Here is a 21,414-nt window from a genome sequence, read left to right on the forward strand (position 1 = left end):
GCAGATGCCGCTAATCTCTGCGGCTGCACACTGTCACACTCCTTCCACTCTGCTACACTAAATATGCAGAAACTTTCATGCTTCACTTACAGTCCAAGGTTCAGAGTCGAAATGTTTAATACGGGTTATTATAAGATTCATCCTTAAAGGAGGGGAAATCATTGCTGCCCGATAACGCCGTTGGTCAGCTGCACAGTACCACTTGGCTGACCCCCGGGCCGCGGCCCCTGAACGCGGATCTTGCCCTTAGTCTACCTGAAGTTTATGATCATTTTATCCCTTTCTGTAGTGTAATCATCTCTCCTCCAGTAAATGACTCATCGCCGGAATCAGGGTCTCTACATCATGCTACTCTCAGATGGGGTAGCAAAAAACTGATGATAGGGGTTGTCCCTACAACGATCTATAAAGGGAATGTGTAAGCACAAGATGACTTACTTAATAACCTAGAAACTGAATTCAAAGATATGTTTTTAGATTTCTTTATAAAATCCATGTCACTATGCCATATTAATAGAAAATACTGAAATATTGCAGCTTTTCCTTTGAACGGTGAGTCTCATAATAACTGATACATCGTGTCCTGTATAGATCACTTCTCAGCAGTCGCATCATTATAGACACGGGAACAATTATAATCACTGATAACACCTCTATATACAGCAGATAACAAAGGATCCACCATTCACAATAGGTGATGTCACAGCTCACCTCCTCCTCCTGTACAATGACTGATAACACCTCTATATACAGTAGATAACACAGTATTCACCATTCACAATAGGTGATGTCACAGCTCACCTCCTCCTCCTGTACAATGACTGATAACTCCTCTATATACAGTAGATAACACAGGATCCACCATTCACAATAGGGGATATCACAGCTCACCTCCTCCTGTACAATGACTGATAACACCTCTATATACAGTAGACAACACAGGATCCACCATTCACAATAGGTAATGTCACAGCTCACCTCCTCCTCCTGTACAATGACTGATAACACCTCTATATACAGTAGATAACACAGGATCCACCCATCATTCACAATAGGTGATGTCACAGCTCACCTCCTCCGCTGTATGACTGCTCCCTTAATCATGTTCTGAAACTAGAGTAAAACCTCTTCAATCAAAATAAAAAACAGATAAGTAAAAAGGAAAAAAAGAAAATGTATTAGTAGAAGGTTCAGTGAAATCTTCGTTCTCCATTTATTAGTCTCCTGTTCTCCTCCCTTTGCCTTCTGAAGTTATTCACCCTGAAGTAAAATCTGCCCTGCTCAAGACAAAACGGACTGACAACTCACTGATGGATCAGGTGGCAGTCTTTATGGAGGGGGTAAAACTGGAAGGCACAATGCGAGAAACACACTGCTGCTTCCTAATAAGTGTTTTATCTCACGTCAGTGCTGGATTCACAGTTACTCTGCTCAGTACTTCTGTATAATATCTTCTGCTCCACGTCTTCTGATGATCTGCTACAAAGACTAGAGGCAGGGGCTCAGAGATAACTGAAAATTAGAGCCTGCAGAGGGTGAAACTAGTGATTAATGCAGGATTCAAGTCATGCAATGGTCAGAAATGGTATCATTCCTTCTGTACACACGATAGTGTTCTTAAAAATTCTCCTGAAATTACAGGTTCCCTTTAAAAAGCTGCCCTTTCTTAGCAGAGTCCTGTTGTTTTGCTGCATCCATCCACCCCGTCCTCCTTCCACCTGGTGTAACCTCAGTGCAGGGAGCTCTCCCCGCCGCGCCTGTCACATCCATCACGTCTGGCGGCAGAATCTGCGGTCATGTATTGATATTATAAGAAGCCTTTCTTCATGCCATGTCTGCGTTCTGCATCTTTTATGTTCTTCTCGGCATTATTTAAACATGGATCCTTCTCTTGGCAACTACTGAGCTCCTAAAATAGTTTTCGGAGAAGACATTAGAGGCCGCGTCTTCGCTGCGCACAGTCTGTTCTCCGAGTGTCGGCGCACAGCGGTATTCCTGCGCACATTTTGTTCCTATCTAAGCGGAAAGTTTTCTGCTGTGCGCTTATCAGATGGACAAAAGTGTAACAAGTCACAGTTACTTCTCCAGATCTCGGCTTGCTGTCATGGAATGAAACATTCTTTGTATCTAAAGGTTGGAACCTCAAACAGAATTAATATTTCCCCTTTGCGTGTTACAATGTATCAGTCTGGGGAGGGGAGGGGGGGGGAGACCATGACACTTGTGGAAGCTGAACCAATAGACTGAAATTACTTCTGCTCAATATTAATCTTCACATATTACCTAAATAGAATTAATATAAAATAATTATGTCACTTAATATTGAGTAGAACTAAGCATGCTGACACCTCTCTATATACCGTATACGTCCATACACAGCCCCTATATACAGTATCAGCCCCTGCACAGCCCATATATACAGTATAAGTCCCCATTTAGCCCTCTATATACAGCATGAGCCCCCACGCAGCTTCTTATATACAGTATGAGTCCACACACCACTCCCTATATAAGGTATGAGTCCTTGCACAGTCCCTATATACACTATCGGCGCCCATATATACAGTATAAGTCCACACTTAGCCCCTATATACAGTATCAGCCCCCATACAGCCCATATATACAGTATAAGTCCATACTTAGCCCCTGTATACAGTATTAGTCCCTACAAAGCCTCCTGCATGCAGTATGAGCCCCCTATATACAGTATGAGGCCACTAACGGCCCCCTATTTACAGTATGAGCCCCCACTCAGCACCCCTAAATACAGTATGAGTCCCAGTCCCAACAGATACAGTATGAGCCCCACACAGGCCCCCTAAATACATTTTCCCTATATACAGTATGAGACCCCACACAGCCCCCATATATAGTATGGCCCCCTATATATAGTGTGAGCCCCCATATAGTTCCCTTATATACAGTATGAGCCCTCACCCAGTCGGGTTTCCTACAATTGATCCCGTGTGTGCAATTATACTGGTGATGATCACAAGCAGTCGGTGAAGGGTAAATGTAACTGGACTCGGTGGTGAGAAGCCCAGGAATCATTTCACTCCATGAGATCTTGAATATTGTGGGAATTGTAAACACTGCGGTCTATTCTTCACCACTGAGGTTTTATAGAAGGCTGCGCTGGGGTAAGAGGCGCCTCTTCATGAAATTGCTGCTTCCGCCAAGTAGCGGGAGCTGAAGAACATTTCCATCATAAACATTTTACTTCCATAAAATTATAATAAAATTGTCCTCCGTGTTCGGCCATGTCCCCTTCCGCTATACTTCTCAAAACTTCTCCAAAAGTTAGCAGCTTAGTTGGTGTAAAAATGCCAAAAGTCACAAAGCTAAAAAACTACAAACTGCGCAAAAGTTCAAACAGTTTTACTCCACAATTGTGGGGCAAACTGCTTGGTGAACTGGGTGCCAAAGTCTTAGATAGTTGCAGAATTGTGCATTTGTATTTCTTTTACATAATTCCCTTTAGTAAAGGGATAGTCAAGGATTTCTTTCCAAAAATTTGCCACCCCTGTGCACCGATTCTCTTTTGAAATGCACGGGTCTGAGCTGCAATACCGCGTACTACCTGTGCACAGGTGTGGCGCTGTTTCTGAAAATGGACAGCCATGTTTTACTAATCCTGGACAATCATTTTAGGCTTTTCATAGAACTCCAGGGTGTTTGCCGTCACCTTTTGGTTTGGAAAGTTCTTTATTCTATATCTTATCTATATGGGAACAGCACCATTGATATATAGCTGCAGAGGACAAGGATCCCTCCATCTAATGGGAATAGTGCAGCACCCTGTGGCTCTCAGGGAATGCTGGGAGCTGTAGTTCCACAATATATGGCGCGTCAAAGTTTGCTGATCCTTATACTTTATGCAAATAGGAAAGTTAATGGATCATGAATTGCTGTGCATAGACATATAGTATGGGCTGCACAGAGTCCAGCAGAGTTGTCATAGGGACACAGTATCTGGCCAGCGAGCATGCAGCAGGACAGTTACCGGACGGGTGAATGAGCAGATTCCCGGCGCCATGTGACGGGTTTATATTGTGTGATGCACCGTGTCGTATTTTGTTACAATATTACCGTAACCATCCCTCCCCTCCCCCTCCCGTCTGGCCGGCATTTAGCGGTAAATTGTATGTTTAGGACGACACCGGAGCCTCCAGGGATTATACATTGGGAATATTACATTTGTATCTCATCCCGGGGACGTCTGGTGACATTTTCTACCACTCGTATTATATGTTTCCCTGATTAACGTTTATTAAGCGCCATTAATATCCTATAACAGGCGGCTGAATAATCCCGCTCGCTTCAGCAGAACGTTGAAGGACATTTTGTGTTTTTTTTTTTTGTACGACCGGGATGATTTCACAGTTCATTTCTTCTTGAAAGTCTCCCATCGCTGATGCATCTGTCAGTGCAACGCTAAAAAAAAGGGAAAAAAATTACATTTTAGATCCAGCAGCTTTAACTATTAAATAGTAAGTAATCAACCTCTCCGACCGCAGCTTCTGGAACGACTCCACCCTTCCATTAATCCAAGAGGAACCTTGGGTGCAGCGATGCGCGGAGCTGAGGATGTATCACTTTTATATCTATAGTATGCAAGTAAATATTTTCTGATCTTGTTACATTATGTTCTATGCTCCAGTCACATCCAAAGCTGCATTCAGAATTCTGCACTGTCTGTGGTATGGCGTAACGTAGGAGATAAGGCGGGCTGCAGGACCTTACCTTGGATTTAATACAGGATTTGTGTCTTAATTATTAATTGTAGTTTTTTCTCCAAAATATATATATTTTTTTTTAGGAAATTCATTAAGGGCATAATGTTTTACCTTTATGGCCCAATTCATCATTTTGCTTTTTTTCTTTTAAGTCACTTTTTTTTTCTTGTTCTATTCATTGATGTTTTTTGTGCCAAATTCTTAAAAATTGTGAAAAAATCCAGCATCGGGGGTCGTCTTATAAAAACATATACGTGTTGAAAATTCTATGGTTTTAAAAGAAGACCCCTGATCCTGGATTTTTTTTTTACACAATTTGACATTCCACCTTGGGGGACTACGGGTCTCCGTGCATCAGGTCTCTTGGTGAGTGAGCCGATGTTCCTAATTTTTTTGTTTATAAATTCTTATATATAAATGCAAAAAATTTCAGATGTACAAAAAATAATTCCGAGCGGAGGTATGTGGGGGGGGGACTGAAGTGCATTTGCGTAAAAAAAAAAATGTGCTTTTGAATTAGCTGTAAACTGTAAATAGAAAATAAAGAAAAGGTGAACACATGTAAGATACACTTTAAAAAAAAAAAAAAAGTGCAAATCAAAAACAGGCAGAAAAAAGGCAAAAATATAGAGTGACTGCAGACTTGTACCCCAAGGCCGGACGGCCTTTTTAATGCACCCTAACAGGCTTATTATACAGACAGCCCTGGGGGGGTCCTTACTAGGACTGCACAGAAGACCCCTCAGTCCCCGATCATGTAACTGCCAAACCAGGTGACCTGTGAACATGCTACAGTCCCTCTTGACCACAGTGATTCCAGGATTAGACAGCCAGGATCAGAGCTTCCTCCAATCCCGGCTGTTAGAGCAGGTGCTGAGCTGTCATTAGGACATCCATGAATGTCTTATTCTACTGCACCAGATTGCTATATGACTTTCAGCTTTTGTGTAACTACAACTCCCAATATGCCCTAATAGCTGCAGATGTAGCTTAACAACTGCTGGAACACTGCAGGTTGCTGCTGTAGAAGATGGCCCCTTACCGACCACCAGAATATGCACACATGAGCAGCTGTAAAGGAGTTAAGTCCTTTCCTATACTTCAGAGCTGCATTCAGAATTCTGCTCTTGTTCGATTTCAGATTACAAGATATGAAATATCAGCAATGGACTACGTTTGGAAACCTGAGGAAGGACCATTTTTTGGGGTAGAAACGTGTTTTGTTTTATGAAAAAAAAACCACTTGGTAAAAGTTAATGAATTAATCGAGAGACTCTTGATAAGTCGTGGGAAAGCACCTGAATAGATCCGTCTTTTAACCTGCTCCCCTAGGAAATAGTAGACATGTGATTGCAGCTCTGGAGGTGACTGGAGAATAAAACCGTGGATTTTGGAGGTGAATTTTGTTTTGAAATTGTTCCTGATTTAAAGAGATATTTTCTTTTTTTCTCTTCCAGGCCATTAAGCAGCGGGAGTCCTGTAACTGCCCGGCTCTCCCTTCCGTTGACCCCAGATCAGTTTTTGAACTGTCTATGAAGCAACTACTCCAGAAATACGGAGAAAACCGAGTGATAACCGGCGCCATCCAACCTCTCCAGGTGGAGGGCGGAGTGACGCTCACCGCTGCGGTCAGAGGAGCGTAGCGGAGCACTCGCTCTATGATGAGGGGATAGGTGCATCCTTAAAATCTACCTCATTTGTATATAAAAAGGTTCAAAACAGCAGGTAGATTCATTCATAAGCTCAATACAGATCCAGGCTCCGTTTTCCAGTGCTGCCATTGAGTTAAAGGAAACTAAATGCAAAAAAGTGAAAAAAAAAAAAAATCTCATCTCCTCCTCTCTTAATTTTCTCTTTTTTTTAATCCCATTTTGTCTCATGTTGCGATTAAATCTGATAAAAATATGAACTGGCGCTCAGTCAGGTCCCCGATTCCTCCTCACTTTCCAGCGTGTAATACAACTGGCTGCAGCAGGAGCCTCTCCCCTCTGCCATGTCTGCAGTAAGACTAGAAATTCCCACCTCTTGCTTAAAATCCCGAGCTTTATATGGCCGCCTGCCGACTATGAAACCGATCATCTGATCGTCGCTTGTTCTCTGCAGGATTTTCCCAAGATTGATTATTGCACGGATCTCGCAGTAAATGCTTCAGGCAAACAGTGAGGACAACTTTAATTTCCTGTTTAATTTAAAGATTTCCAGGTTTAGCGATCAGATGAACTGTTCCTAATTTCTGCCTGAGGACTGACGCGGCTCAATACTAAGTCTGTCTGCAGTAGACTCCTGAGCTCCCTCTAGTGGTGGATGCCGGTAGCCAGATTGTTTTATACGCAGCTCTGTAGGGCGAGCCATCTAAAAGGGAAATGGAGCGCTGACCCCTATAAAGGTGTATCGTGCACAAAAGTTTCAACCTATTTAAAAAAAAATTTATATATGTATAATCATTAAAGGGCCACAAACTGATCACAAACAAATCTAAAGAAAAAATCCAGAGCGCCGCTGCCCCTTTGGCTGTGTGAAGGTGATGGGAATGATAGGGGATAAAATCCTCTGCTCAGTGACGTCACAGAGGAAGGTGCCCACATCGTTAATCCTCGAAACTTCAGCACCAGAGACTTTATATCATCATGGATCCCTGGGAATTCTTTTTGTATTACTGAAAAATCTTTTTAAATCTGTTTCTAGGGATTTAGTGTAAGGGGTAAGGTTTCTCCTAATGGAGGGATTTAGTCGAGGGTCTTCGCCTCTGTTATTTTTAGTAAGCCTTAAAACGACAACATCAAGTTCGGCCCGTCATTATTTTCTTCTTTCAGAAAAAGCAAAATCAAAATTTACTGATGTCCCAACTATGAAACTTAAATTTGCTTACGTAAAACCAGAAAAAAAAAAGGTTTTAAATCCGAATAGACAATTGGCTAATATCTGGAGGGGCCTGGGCTCGGGGCTGATACATTGTGCCAAACTGTCCAGGCAGGAGATAGAGAGAGATGTGCCGCCACCGGTGTGCGGAGCCGGCAGAGGACTGCATACATTCTAGACTCGCGGCTGATACATTGTGCCAAACTGTCCGGACAGGAGAGAGAGATGTGCTGTGCCATCACCGGTGTGCGGAGCCGGCAGAGGACTGGATGCATTCTGGACAAGGTTTGTGGTTTTCGGCTATTATCATCCGATTCATTGCGGCTTTTTAAAAGGTCACTAAGTCTTAGAGTAAATGGACTGCAGCCGCCACCTCTCCCCGGAGTCATTTCATGAACTTCTAGAATGTTTACTCCAATTTTGCAACAAAACAACTCAAAAAAAGTTAAAGATAAAAAGCATTTTTGTACAAAATTCCTGAACCACATGCACCATTTTGAAGAGTTTGGTCCGAAAAAAAAAAAAAAGTCAAGAAATAGCAAAAGACAAAAAAGAAAATTTGCCTAAAAATGCAAATAATGAATTGGGCCCCAAGAATATAGGATTGGAAAACCTCTTTGATCATTCACCACTGACCCGATCAGCCGATCTCCGCTCTGGAGCCGCACCGTCCGTCCGTTGTAGGGAGCGCCATAGTTCACCGTTTTCTGTAGTTTAGTACATTTATCTTCTTACATAATGTTTTGTGCTCTGGTTACATCCAGAGCTGCATTCAGGGTCCCCATTAGTTCCCAGATTATAGGACATCACTGCAGGGACCCGGCGGTCTGCTTGTTCAATGTCTGCACAGGCTGCCAGACTGTGAGCTGAATTCTGAATGCAGCTCCGGATGTCACTTTTTGAGATTTTCAAATGAAGGATTTGTTTTGGCCTAGTTATAGGGGGAAATCCTTGAAGGCGGCTGCTGCAGAAAGCCCTAATGTGTGAACAACACGTCATATATAACATTTCATTTTCCAGATATCTGGCTGCGGTCACTCGGCCAAAGACCGCTCTATGCGGCTGGTACATTGCAGCATAATCGGTGACATTGTGACCAGCAAGATGGAAACAGCTGAATATCTGTGACCTGCTTGTCTCTGCTGTGGTACCCTAAGGCTGTGTTCACACGTTGCATTTTTGCTGCATTTTTTATGCAAATTAAAAGCTGCGTTTTACAGCAAAAGCTGCAAGATTTCAGAAATCTCACACATATCGGTTTTTTTTTCCTGACTGAATTTGAAAACTGCAGCATGTCACTTCTTTCAGCATTTTTTCACCCGTAAAAATAAGTGCAAAAAAAAAACAGAAGAATCAGGTTTTGCTGCGTCTTTGATGCAAAAACCTCAGGAAGTTGCATCATGTTTTTCTTTTTATGCACTAAACTTACAGCTCTGGCCAAAATTAAGAGACCACTGCAAAATGTTCAGTTTGTCTGATTTTTCTCTTTATATTTTTGAGTAAAATGTAAAATGTTCTCTTATTCTATAAACTTCTGACAACGTGTCTCCGAATTAACAAGCGATAAATTTTGTATTTTTTTCCAAAAAGGAGAAATGGTCAAAATTAAAAAAATAAATAAATAACCCAGTGCTTTCAGACCTCCAATAATGCAAAGAAAACAAGTTCATAATTATTTACAAACAACATTACTAATGTTTTATCTCAGGGAGAGTTCAGAAATCAATATTTTGTGGAATAACCATGATTTGTAATCACAGCTTTCATGCATCTTGGCATGCTTTCCACCAGTCTTTCACACTGCTTCTGGCACAAAAATGTCAGCAGTTCTTCTTTGTTTGATGGCTTGTGACTATCCATCATCCTCTTGATTACATTCCAGAGGTTTCCAATGGGGTTCAGGTCTGGAGATTGGGCTGCCCATGACAGGGTCTTGATGTGGCGGTCTCTTAATTTTTGCCAGAGCTGTATATCAATGTGCCCCTGATAAAAATGTTGCAAAAAAACAGCAAAATCTGCGTTTTGTAAGCAGCTTCTTTACTGCCAAGAGAGCAGGTTTTGCCTGCAGAGAAAAATACCACTGCAAAAACAGAACGTGTGAACATAGCCTAAAGTGTTCCCATTCACTTTCACTGCGATGTAACAAAAGCAGAGCGATCTTTCGCCACCTGACCTGCGTTTGCTTTGTAGCCCCAGAATAGCTGATATATGAGGAGTATATCTTTTTTGATCCCCAGTGATGATTGTAGCACTTTTTCTATTTTTTTTAATCACTTTTATGAATTTGTTACACTGGTAATTTCATGTCTAAACTAGAGATTGAGAGGGGCTCAGTAAGTGGCCCCACCTGAGCCATACATGTGACTCCTCGTCAACAGAATTTATGTAAGGAGTTAAATAAATCAGTTTTTCCTAATCGCGATGTGTTAAATATGTGAGATTTATACCAACCTGTATACCCAGAGAGAATTTCTTCCTAAAGAAAAAGTTGTATCACCTGTCCTCAGAATAATGTATTATTGCTGGTGGCGTGTCCCCAAATCCCTTGTGTGAACGGAGCTGTACTGAGCATGTGCATCCATCACTCCTACAGACAGGAAGCGGAGCAGAGGTCGCACATGCTCAGTGCCCTGTTCTCCAGCGAGATGGAGGTGTCACTAACTTTATTTTATTTTCTTTATATATGTGTCACCCAGCTTTACAGGAACGGATACAATGTAAAAAAAAGGTTGATTATTTATATATATATATATATATATATATATATATATATATATATATATAATATTTTCACACTTGGCAGATACAATGCAGATTTTTATCTAGATTTGCGTGCAGAAAATCCGCAGTGTATAGAAGTAACGGCAAAGTGAATAAGATTACAGACAATCCTAACCACGTGCTGCGGAAACAGCCCCAACAGAAATGACCCCATGGGATGTGAATGTAAAATCTGCAGCATGCTACGGTAATTGATGCTGTGGATTTTCACTGCAGATTTTTGCCCTTTGCAATGCAAATCAGATTTTGATGGAGAATTGCAGTGGAGGAATAAACCAGGAGAAGGGTCGTCCCGTCTGGTACCAATATACCATACATATATAAGGACACATTCACACCATGGCTATTTGATGAGTTTTTGATGTTGCAGAATTTCTGCACCTAATAAATAAATTCGGAAAATTAAATTTTTTTTTTAAATGTTTTTACTGTGTTTTAGATGCTGCACTTTAAATAAAGCTGCTTTTGTTTTTTTGTTGCTTCCTGGTATTTAACTTTTGATAAAACTTTATTGATATAGTGATGTGCGAATTACATGTGGTTTTTTTTAAAAAAACAAAACGCATATGCTTATTTTTTTATCTGCAAATTTTCTGCATTGAATGCAATTCTACAGAGAAAATCTGCACATAAAACTCAGCCTATCCCAAATGGTTCAAGAAAAGAAAAAAAATCGCACCATGCACAGTTTTCCTCCTAGAATCGGATGCCACTCACCCACTCAAGTCTATGGGTTCATGAAAAAAAATCAGACTGCACTTTGATAACATCTGAGTGGGGTCTGATTTTTACTGACTGACATAATGGAGAAAGTGGAGGTGGAGAAACTTTTTTTTTTTCTCTACCTCCGAGAAAATTAGATCAAACTCTGATTAGCATAATCAGACCATTTTTGTCGAATGGAGAGAAATCGGTTATGTGACCTTAGCCTTACAGACAGTAGCCGGGTAGATATAGGGGAAAATATCTGCAGAGAGGAGGAAATCGCATAAAGAGGAAATAAGTACAGGATAGAAGCTGTGCTGGTTGAATCCAACCTGTATTACTGGCAGGGACACTCTCAATTGAAAAATCTGAAACTTCAATCAGGCTGCAGACTGCATGTTAGGGGGTCTGAAAAAAGTAATGGAATGAAGTTTACAAACCAAAACTTAGAGAAATTTTACTAACTAAAGGCAACCACTAACATTCTGCATGTGAAAATCATTTTTGTCCATGTCAAAGGTGTTCATCGTCTTTCAGCTTTTTCCAGGCACAGTCATGGTATTCAAATGATCATGCCGCTGCTTAGTGGGGATCCTGATGCAGGATTTCTTCAGATTATTTAGTAATGATCCAACCTAATAAATAGTCAAATAAAAATTAAGTACCCCCTCCCCCCACAAAAACAGATCTACTGTGCAGCCTAATTTGCACAGCAGCTTGCCATTTATCCTTCAGATGTGCGAGAAAACACAGAACCCCCACTATACATCTTTGAGGTTCAAAGGAAAACCGGAAACGCGGCTGCCGTCGCTGAGCATAATCAGACCCTGTGTGTAATCCCACTGCGACTCGTTAACGCCGAGCATCTGATCCGACAACATGACTGATCGTCGCAAAACCTCGCTGCGTATCGCCCATCCGCGAGAGCCATTAATAATGATTGTGCCGCTCTTAAGCTTAAAACACCTGTTACAAAAGAGATTTCTATTTGATCAGGAAAATGGCGTTTAATATTCATAAGGAGAAGATTCATGAATATTCACGAGGATTGCGGGTAATGAATTCTGCCGTCCCGTCCTGGACCTTCATTACGCCGCAAATGCTTCACACAAGGTTACGTGGGAGAGGGAGAAGCTCGAAAAGTTCCAGACCAATTACCATGACAATCGAGGGCGGAAGAGAAGATACTTGATATCTTCTGGCTCTACGAATCGTTGACTGTTACATTGTAGGGAAAAAAATTCTAAAAGCAAAATGCTCAAAAATCTGTGCTGTGTTCAGACTGTGCACCAGGGCTGCAGTTTTCCAAAACTTACCTTCAAAATGAATAGGATTGTTCAGTATTGTTACATCTCAGTTTAGGCTCACCTCCAGAGCTGTATTTCTCCTGTTACAGATGATTGATCACAGCTGGGACCCCAACAGTTGCCAAAATGGGGTACTTCTGTCCCCATTCCCTGCTGGTTCTCCTCTGGTCACTAGACCCCTGCCAGGAAGAGTTGGATGGAGTGGCCAGTGGATAGGTGATCACTTTTGTAGGTTGGTGTATCCCTTTAAAAAAGAGCTGTGATGGAAGCAGCTATAGGGGATGCGGGGATTTCTGACCATACTCCTATCACTTTACTCCTTCGCTGTGGTCGTGACCCGCGTCAGCCAGGCTCATGGAGATTCCCAGCCTACTTGTCTAAAAGTAGAGAGTTTGAGACATTCCTTAAACAAGAGTGGGGTAATTTTGTGGATGATAACATACAGCATTGGGATGACTCTGTACTTATGTGGGAGACGGGTAAGGCAGTTATGAGGGGGAGAATTATTGCTTATGTGGCAGGGAAAAAGCGCAAAGCGGGACAGGAGACGAGAGACCTCCAGAGATTGGCCATATTGGCCTATAGACAGTACCTGGGCTCTAATGCTCCAGAGGATTGGTCTCTTTGGCAGGATGCGTTATCGTTGTTAAATGCGCATTTGACTAAAATAGCCCAACAGAAAGTAGACTTTAACAGGCAACATTTCTTTAGATGGGGTAATAAAATAGGAACCCTGCTGGCTAGGTTGGCAAATCCGAAAGGTCCCAGACATAAAATTTCGCTTTTGGTTGATCCCATATCAGGTTCTCACTTGACTGATAGCAAAGACATAATACAGGCGGTTCATGCTCATTACACGGCTCTCTACTCTACACGGGGAGGGGACATTTCTTCTATATCACACTCTCTAAATTCCATGCAACTACCAATGTTGACGGAGTCTCAGCGTGCAACTCTGGAGACGCCTGTCACACTAATGGAAATAAGCTCTGCTATTAAAGCATTGGCAAATTTTAAGTCACCAGGACCGGATGGTTTACCTGCGGAATATTACAAATTGCTCTCTCCTGATATAGTTCCTCTTCTCAAGGACCTATTTAATCATTATTTAAATGGGGGTGCTTCTCCAACCTCTTTTAATTCTGCATTGACTTCCCTCATTTTGAAGCCAGGAAAGAACCCAACGCAGATAACATCATATAGACCTATATCCTTGTTGAACCTGGACTATAAATTGTTGACAAAGATTATGGCTAATAGAATTCAGGTGTTTCTCGCTGAGATTCTGTCACCCAACCAGTATGGCTTCACCCGAAATAGACACTCGACTATTGCTGTGCGCACGGCAATTGCGGCCACCATAGTTTCAGCTAGATATAAGAACACTTCCAATATCTTGCTGAGTCTGGACGCAGAGGCTGCGTTTGATAGTGTAGAGTGGCATTGGATACATGCGGTGTTAGAAAAGCAGGGATTTGGAGAGAGATTTGCGGCATTGATTAGGTTATTATATAATTCACCTATGTCTAAAATTATAGTCAATCAACATTTAACAGAGGGGGTGGAGCTAACTAGAGGCACTCGTCAGGGCTGCCCACTTTCCCCTATTTTATTTAACCTTGCCCTTGATCCCCTTATACGTGCGGTGGAATCCTTGCCTCTGTTTCAAGGGATACGGGTTGGGAGACTGAGTTTGAAGCTTACGGCATTTGCTGATGACATTTTGTTATACATTGCTAATCCAGAGGAGGCCCTTCCTGAGATTATGGCCCTTATAAATAAATTGGGGTCTATGTCTGGGTATTTGATTAATCCAACCAAATCTAAGGCACTCAATTTACGTGCTGGGCGCAATCCACCATGGGCAGGGTTATACACCTTTGAATGGTGTAGGGAAGCTTTGCCTTACTTGGGGGTGCTCATAACTAGGAACCCTCATGATCTTCAGAGAAGTAACCTCACTCCTCTTATCCAAAAAATTAAAAGGGAACTAGAGGGTTGGCAACATTTAACGCTTTCATACTTAGGTCGGGCATATTTGTTAAAAATGGTTGTTTTCCCGCAGATTCTATATTTTATACAGTCTCTTCCAATATTGCTTTCCTCTAGTGAACTGAGGATAATAAATGGTATGTTTCGCACTTTCATTTGGGGGAAGAAGCATCATGCTATTAGTTTGGCTGTTTTGGAACAGCGCATATCGAATGGAGGCATTAATTTTCCAAATTTGGAGAATTACAATTTAGCGGCGCTGCTTCGTTATCTGAAAGACTGGATCCAAGATACTTCCATATACACTAACACTCAATTAGACCAGAATTTGATACCTCACACTAATTTGTTATATCTCCTACATACACACAAGGAGTTGTTACCCTCATCAGTGTTGGATAATCCTTTGATAATGGTGATGTGGTCGATATGGCATAGGCTACGCCACAAATTTTTACTTAATGCACATTCTTCTCTTTTCTTACCAATATTTGGGAATCGAGACGTGGGGTTGAGATGTGGGGTTGAGAATTGGAGCACTAGGTTTAGGGCGGTGTTAGTGGGCTCCATAATGGATTCCTCGTCACGTAGACCATACTCTTGGACATATACTCGGCGATGCCTTCCTATGACAATGGGGTGTCTTGCGAATTGTGCAATTTTGGAGGATTATGCTACAGGGGTAGGAGAAAGGCTTTCGGAGCTTGATTGGGAGAACCCACTGGACACCATGTTACGAAATGGGTCCTCATTATTTCACTCTACTTCTAGGTTCTATAGCTTGTTGAGAGGGGAGATGGATTATACTAAACGTAAAACAGGCCTTCCAAGATGGCTTACTCGTTTTCCAGATTTGACATTGGATCATATCCTTAGGACAATGTCTTATATATGGAAGGCCTTACCGGCTTCTTCTTATAGAGAAATGTTGCTTAGAGTGTACCATGGCACATACATATCCCCACATCGTTCGTTTCTCATGGGCTTATCCCAAACGGCTAATTGTCTGAAGTGTGAGGCTCCTGGGGCTGATCTTTATCACCAGTTTTGGGGTTGTTCAGTGATTATGGGATTCTGGAGCGAGGTAAAGAATTTTTGTCTAGTCCGTCTCCTAAATTATTTACCTTACACGCCAGAATGGGCGATATTGGGGATTTGGCCGGGAGAGGGATCAAGAATCACAAGAGGGGCCAAACGTCTGATATCTATAGTTTCCATGGTGGGGAAAAAATGTATCTTACAACAGTGGATAACAGCGGAACCTCCTACGCTGATGATGTTTCTAAATAAATTAAAACTTGTGTTTCGCATGGAATGGATAGAGGCGCAGTTGGGTGAAGATCGTTTGGTGTCCCGCTTTTTTGATACTTGGGAGAGTTTTATTGATATGTTCTCTGAGGAGATAAAAAACCATCTTATGGCTTGCTTTAAACAGTCCTCGTGGTATATTAATAGGTTACTAGCAGGGGATCCTCCGATTTGACATGGAGGGCAGGTTAGGGTGTGACTGAAGCGACAATACACTTAATAATTGTTACCAGTAGGTTAATGTGATTCTATCAATATAAAGTTATTTGTTTGTTCTTTTATTTTTATTTGGTGTTCCGGAAAAGAAATAAAATAAGTTAAAAATGAAGGCCATTTCTTTTTGAATGTGCAATGCTGTTGTTCCTATTGTTCTCATGGATTCTGAGTGTAATGTTACATGTTTCCATTGTATAATGTCCTGGAGATGTTAAATTGTATACTAATGCATTGATTTTTGCATTGCATATGTTGTGAACATGATTATTTTATCCTTCAATAAAAAACTTCTTAAGAAAAAAAAAGAGCTGTGACTTTCTATAAAAATGTAATTGTTTTTTACCTAGTAGAAATGCCGCTGTTCTCCTGAATCCGGCGATGTTTTTCTTTTGTTCCTGCTCCTCTCTGTTCCTGAGATATAGACCCTTCTTCCCTGTGTATAAATCTAATGTTGTTAGGAAGTGGGTGTGGTCCCCAAGAACACGCCCACTGAGATTATTTGAGGATCAGTAAAGACTAAATTTACATACAAGGAAGACGGAGCCGTAGTTCAGCAACGGAGAGGCCCAGGAACAAAAAAAAAGCTACGCCAGATTCAGGAGAACAGCGGCATTCACACCAAGGGGAAAAAAAAACATATTTATGGCAAGTGACCATTCCCCTTTAATCAGCGTTTTTGGCTGTTAACCTCAGTTCCTCCCTTAATCTTCTTTCCTTTCATCTTCTCCTGTCTCAGATTTCAATCAAAGCTGTAAGAACATAAGAATGATTTTTTTTCTATATTCATGTATCATAATTTTCCCCTGGCTTTAAGACAACTGGATCTTTCAGGAGCATTCCACCATCCTGCACTAAAATATCAGGAATTGTAGTAGCCACCCCTGTGATCTGGCAGCCAAAAAGTGGATGAGATCAGTGGGAAACTAAACCCCTGTGTGTTCTTTGGAAGATTTCTACAAGATAGTGGACGGTTGACTGTACCTTTAAGACAAATTAAAGAACTCATCCTAGAGTTGTTGTGCAGTAGACTGGCAATGAGAAGCATATGTGTAGGCAAAATGTTTTAGGAGGGAGACAGAGCTAGAGAGCTGAAGCCCCCCCCCCCCCCCCTTCCATTGAGCATAGACCTCTTTGGGTGGCTAGAGTATGTAGTCATCCACTAACCATTGCAAAAAGAAAACTCCCATCATGCCAGCGGTCAAGACATGCTGGAAGTTGTAGTTTTTTGACAGTTGTAGAACAATGGCCTCACCTCGGCTTCTGCTTGTAAAGTAGGGGACACTGACAGTGACCCCCCACCCCTCCCAAATCAGAACTGACTTTAAGGGTATTAAGCTTCAGGCAGAGGAGTCAGACGTCGGGGAGATAAATGGCGCTGGGCACCGTCCGCTGCCACATCTTGTGCTCCGCAGCTAATTATATAAAGATTCAATGCATGGCACCACCGGGAGGCAGATCTATCATACTTTACCCTTACTGGAGTGTTGCAAAGTTTGACAAGCGTGTAGAGTTTACACAGGTCCAGCACTTAAATGAAAATGTTTTGTCAGATTTTTATTTTTTTTTAACTTTTGCAGTTAGAGCTGACGCCATGCTTTACAATGATGGATGAAGTCTCCGGAAAGATTTCATGTGAATCGTTTACCAATGCAAAGCAAACACAGCGGCTCCTGGAGCATTCTGTGTATAAGATCCGACGGAGGAGCAAGAAATGACAATATATGCACATTACACTGCACCAGAGAAAACCTGCCATCTACAGTGTAATGGCGCTATCACAAACGCAAACCTACACAATGACAGTATTATAGTAGTTATATTCCTGTACATAGGAGCAGTATTATAGTAGTTATATTCTTGTACATAGGAGCAGTATTATAGTAGTTATATTCTTGTATATAGGAGCAGTATTATAGTAGTTATATTCTTGTACATAGAAGTATTATAGTAGTTATATTCCTGTACATAGGAGCAGTATTATAGTAGTTATATTCCTGTACATAGGAGCAGTATTATAGTAGTTATATTCTTGTACATAGGGGCAGTATTATAGTAGTTATATTCTTGTACATAGGAGCAGTATTATAGTAGTTATATTATTGTACATAGGAGCAGTATTATAGTAGTTATATTATTGTACATAGGAGCAGTATTATAGCAGTTATATTCTTGTACATAGGAGCAATATTATAGTAGTTAAATTCTTGTACATAGGGGCAGTATTATAGTAGTTATATTCTTGTACATAGGAGCAGTATTATAGTAGTTATATTCTTGTACATAGGGGCAGTATTATAGCAGTTATATTATTGTACATAGGAGCAGTATTATAGCAGTTATATTCTTGTACATAGGAGCAATATTATAGTAGTTATATTCTTGTATATAGGGGCAGTATTATAGTAGTTATATTCTTGTACATAGGGGCAGTATTATAGTAGTTATATTCTTGTACATAGGGGCAGTATTATAGTAGTTATATTCTTGTACATAGGGGCAGTATTATAGTAGTTATATTCTTGTACATAGGAGCAGTATTATATTAGTTATATTCTTGTACAGAGGGGCAGTATTATAGTAGTTATTCTTGTACATATGGGGCAATATTATAGTAGTTATATTCATGTACATAGGGACAGTATAATAGTAGTTATATTCTTGTACATAGGAGGCAGTATTATAGTAGTTATATTCTTGTACATAGAGGGCAGTATTATAGTAGTTATAGTCTTGTACATAGGAGCAGTATTATAGTAGTTATATTCTTGTACATAGGAGCAGTATTATAGTAGTTATATTCTTGTACATAGGGGCAGTATTATAGTAGTTATATTCTTGTACATAGGAGCAGTATTATAGTAGTTATATTCTTGTATATAGGAGCAGTATTATAGTAGTTATATTCTTGTACATAGGGGCAGTATTATAGTAGTTATATTCTTGTACATAGGGGCAGTATTATAGTAGTTATATTCTTGTACATAGGAGCAGTATTATATTAGTTATATTCTTGTACAGAGGGGCAGTATTATAGTAGTTATTCTTGTACATATGGGGCAATATTATAGTAGTTATATTCATGTACATAGGGACAGTATAATAGTAGTTATATTCTTGTACATAGGAGGCAGTATTATAGTAGTTATATTCTTGTACATAGGGGCAGTATTATAGTAGTTATATTCTTGTACATAGGAGCAGTATTATAGTAGTTATATTCTTGTACATAGGGGCAGTATTATAGTAGTTATATTCTTGTACATAGGGGCAGTATTATAGTAGTTATATTCTTGTACATAGGGGCAGTATTATAGCAGTTATAATATTGTACATAGGAGCAGTATTATAGCAGTTATATTCTTGTACATAGGAGCAATATTATAGTAGTTATATTCTTGTATATAGGGGCAGTATTATAGTAGTTATATTCTTGTACATAGGGGCAGTATTATAGTAGTTATATTCTTGTACATAGGGGCAGTATTATAGTAGTTATATTCTTGTACATAGGAGCAGTATTATAGTAGTTATATTCTTGTACATAGGGGCAGTATTATAGTAGTTATATTCTTGTACATAGGGGCAGTATTATAGTAGTTATATTCTTGTACATAGGAGCAGTATTATATTAGTTATATTCTTGTACAGAGGGGCAGTATTATAGTAGTTATTCTTGTACATATGGGGCAATATTATAGTAGTTATATTCATGTACATAGGGACAGTATAATAGTAGTTATATTCTTGTACATAGGAGGCAGTATTATAGTAGTGATATTCTTGTACATAGAGGGCAGTATTATAGTAGTTATAGTCTTGTACATAGGAGCAGTATTATAGTAGTTATATTCTTGTACATAGGAGCAGTATTATAGTAGTTATATTCTTGTACATAGGGGCAGTATTATAGTAGTTATATTCTTGTACATAGGAGCAGTATTATATTAGTTATATTCTTGTACAGAGGGGCAGTATTATAGTAGTTATTGTACATATGGGGCAATATTATAGTAGTTATATTCATGTACATAGGGACAGTATAATAGTAGTTATATTGTTGTACATAGGAGGCAGTATTATAGTAGTTATATTCTTGTACATAGGGTCAGTATTATAGTAGTTATATTCTTGTACATAGGAGCAGTATTATAGTACTTATTCTTGTACATATGGGGCAATATTATAGTAGTTATATTCATGTACATAGGAGCAGTATTATAGTAGTTATATTCTTGTACATAGGGGGCAGTATTATAGTAGTTATATTCTTGTACATAGGGGCAGTATTATAGTAGTTATTTTCTTGTACATAGGAGCAGTATTATAGTAGTTATATTCTTGTACATAGGAGCAGTATTATAGTAGTTATATTCTTGTACATAGGGGCAGTATTATAGTAGTTATATTCTTGTACATAGGAGCAGTATTATAGTAGTTATATTCTTGTACATAGGAGGCAGTATTGTAGTAGTTATATTCTTGTATATAGGAGCAGCATTATAGTAGGTATATTCTTGTTCATAAGAGCAGTACTATAGTAGTTATATTCTTGTACATAGGGGCAATATTATAGTAGTTATAATCTTGTACATAGCAGTATTATAGTAGTTATATTCTTGTACATAGGGGCAGTATTATAGTAGCTATTGTACATATGGGGCAATATTATAGTAGTTATATTCATGTACATAGGGACAGTATTATAGTAGTTATATTCTTGTACATAGGGGGCAGTATTATAGTAGTCATATTCTTGTACATAAGGACAGTATTATAGTAGTTATATTCTTGTACATAGGGGCAGTATTATAGTAGTTATTCTTGTACATATGGGGCAATATTATAGTAGTTATATTCTTGTACATAGGAGGCAGTATTATAGTAGTTATATTCTTGTATATAGGAGCAGCATTATAGTAGGTATATTCTTGTTCATAAGAGCAGTATTATAGTAGTTATTCTTGTATATATGGGGCTATATTATAGTAGTTATATTCATGTACATAGGAGGCAGTATTATAGTAGTTATATTCTTGTATATAGGAGCAGCATTATAGTAGGTATATTCTTGTTCATAAGAGCAGTATTATAGTAGTTATTCTTGTATATATGGGGCAATATTATAGTAGTTATATTCTTGTACATAGGAGCAGTATTATAGTAGTTATATTCCTGTACATAGGAGCAGTATTATAGTAGTTATATTCTTGTACATATGGGGCAGTATTATAGTAGTTATATTCTTGTACATAGGGGCAGTATTATAGTAGTTATATTCATGTACATAGGAGCAGTATTATAGTAGTTATATTATTGTACATAGGGGGCAGTATTATAGTAGTTATATTCTTGTACATAGGGGCAGTATTATAGTAGTTATACGCTTGTACATAGGAGCAGTATTATAGTAGTTATATTCTTGTACATAGGGGCAGTATTATAGTAGTTATATTCTTGTACATGGGAGCAGTATTATAGTAGTTATATTCTTGTACATGGGAGCAGTATTA

General features: G+C 39.7%; 1 protein-coding gene across 4 annotated transcripts in view; it reads left to right on the plus strand.

Moving 5' to 3' along the window:
* Positions 1–6,634, plus strand: part of OMA1 (OMA1 zinc metallopeptidase) — a 52,015-nt gene extending 45,381 nt beyond the window's left edge. For 3 of the 4 annotated variants that reach the window (XM_077278559.1, XM_077278556.1, XM_077278557.1), the window contains exon 9: positions 6,194–6,539. In XM_077278559.1, coding sequence (XP_077134674.1) covers positions 6,194–6,379 — 186 coding nt within the window. In that variant the 3' untranslated portion in view covers positions 6,380–6,539. Of the gene's footprint in view, positions 1–6,193 lie in introns of all 4 variants that reach the window. The other variant, XM_077278558.1, reaches the window with a different exon arrangement.
* The last annotated feature ends 14,780 nt before the right edge of the window (positions 6,635–21,414 follow it).

The sequence above is a fragment of the Ranitomeya variabilis genome, chromosome 8 (genome assembly GCF_051348905.1).
Source record: "Ranitomeya variabilis isolate aRanVar5 chromosome 8, aRanVar5.hap1, whole genome shotgun sequence".
Lineage (NCBI taxonomy): Eukaryota > Metazoa > Chordata > Amphibia > Anura > Dendrobatidae > Ranitomeya > Ranitomeya variabilis.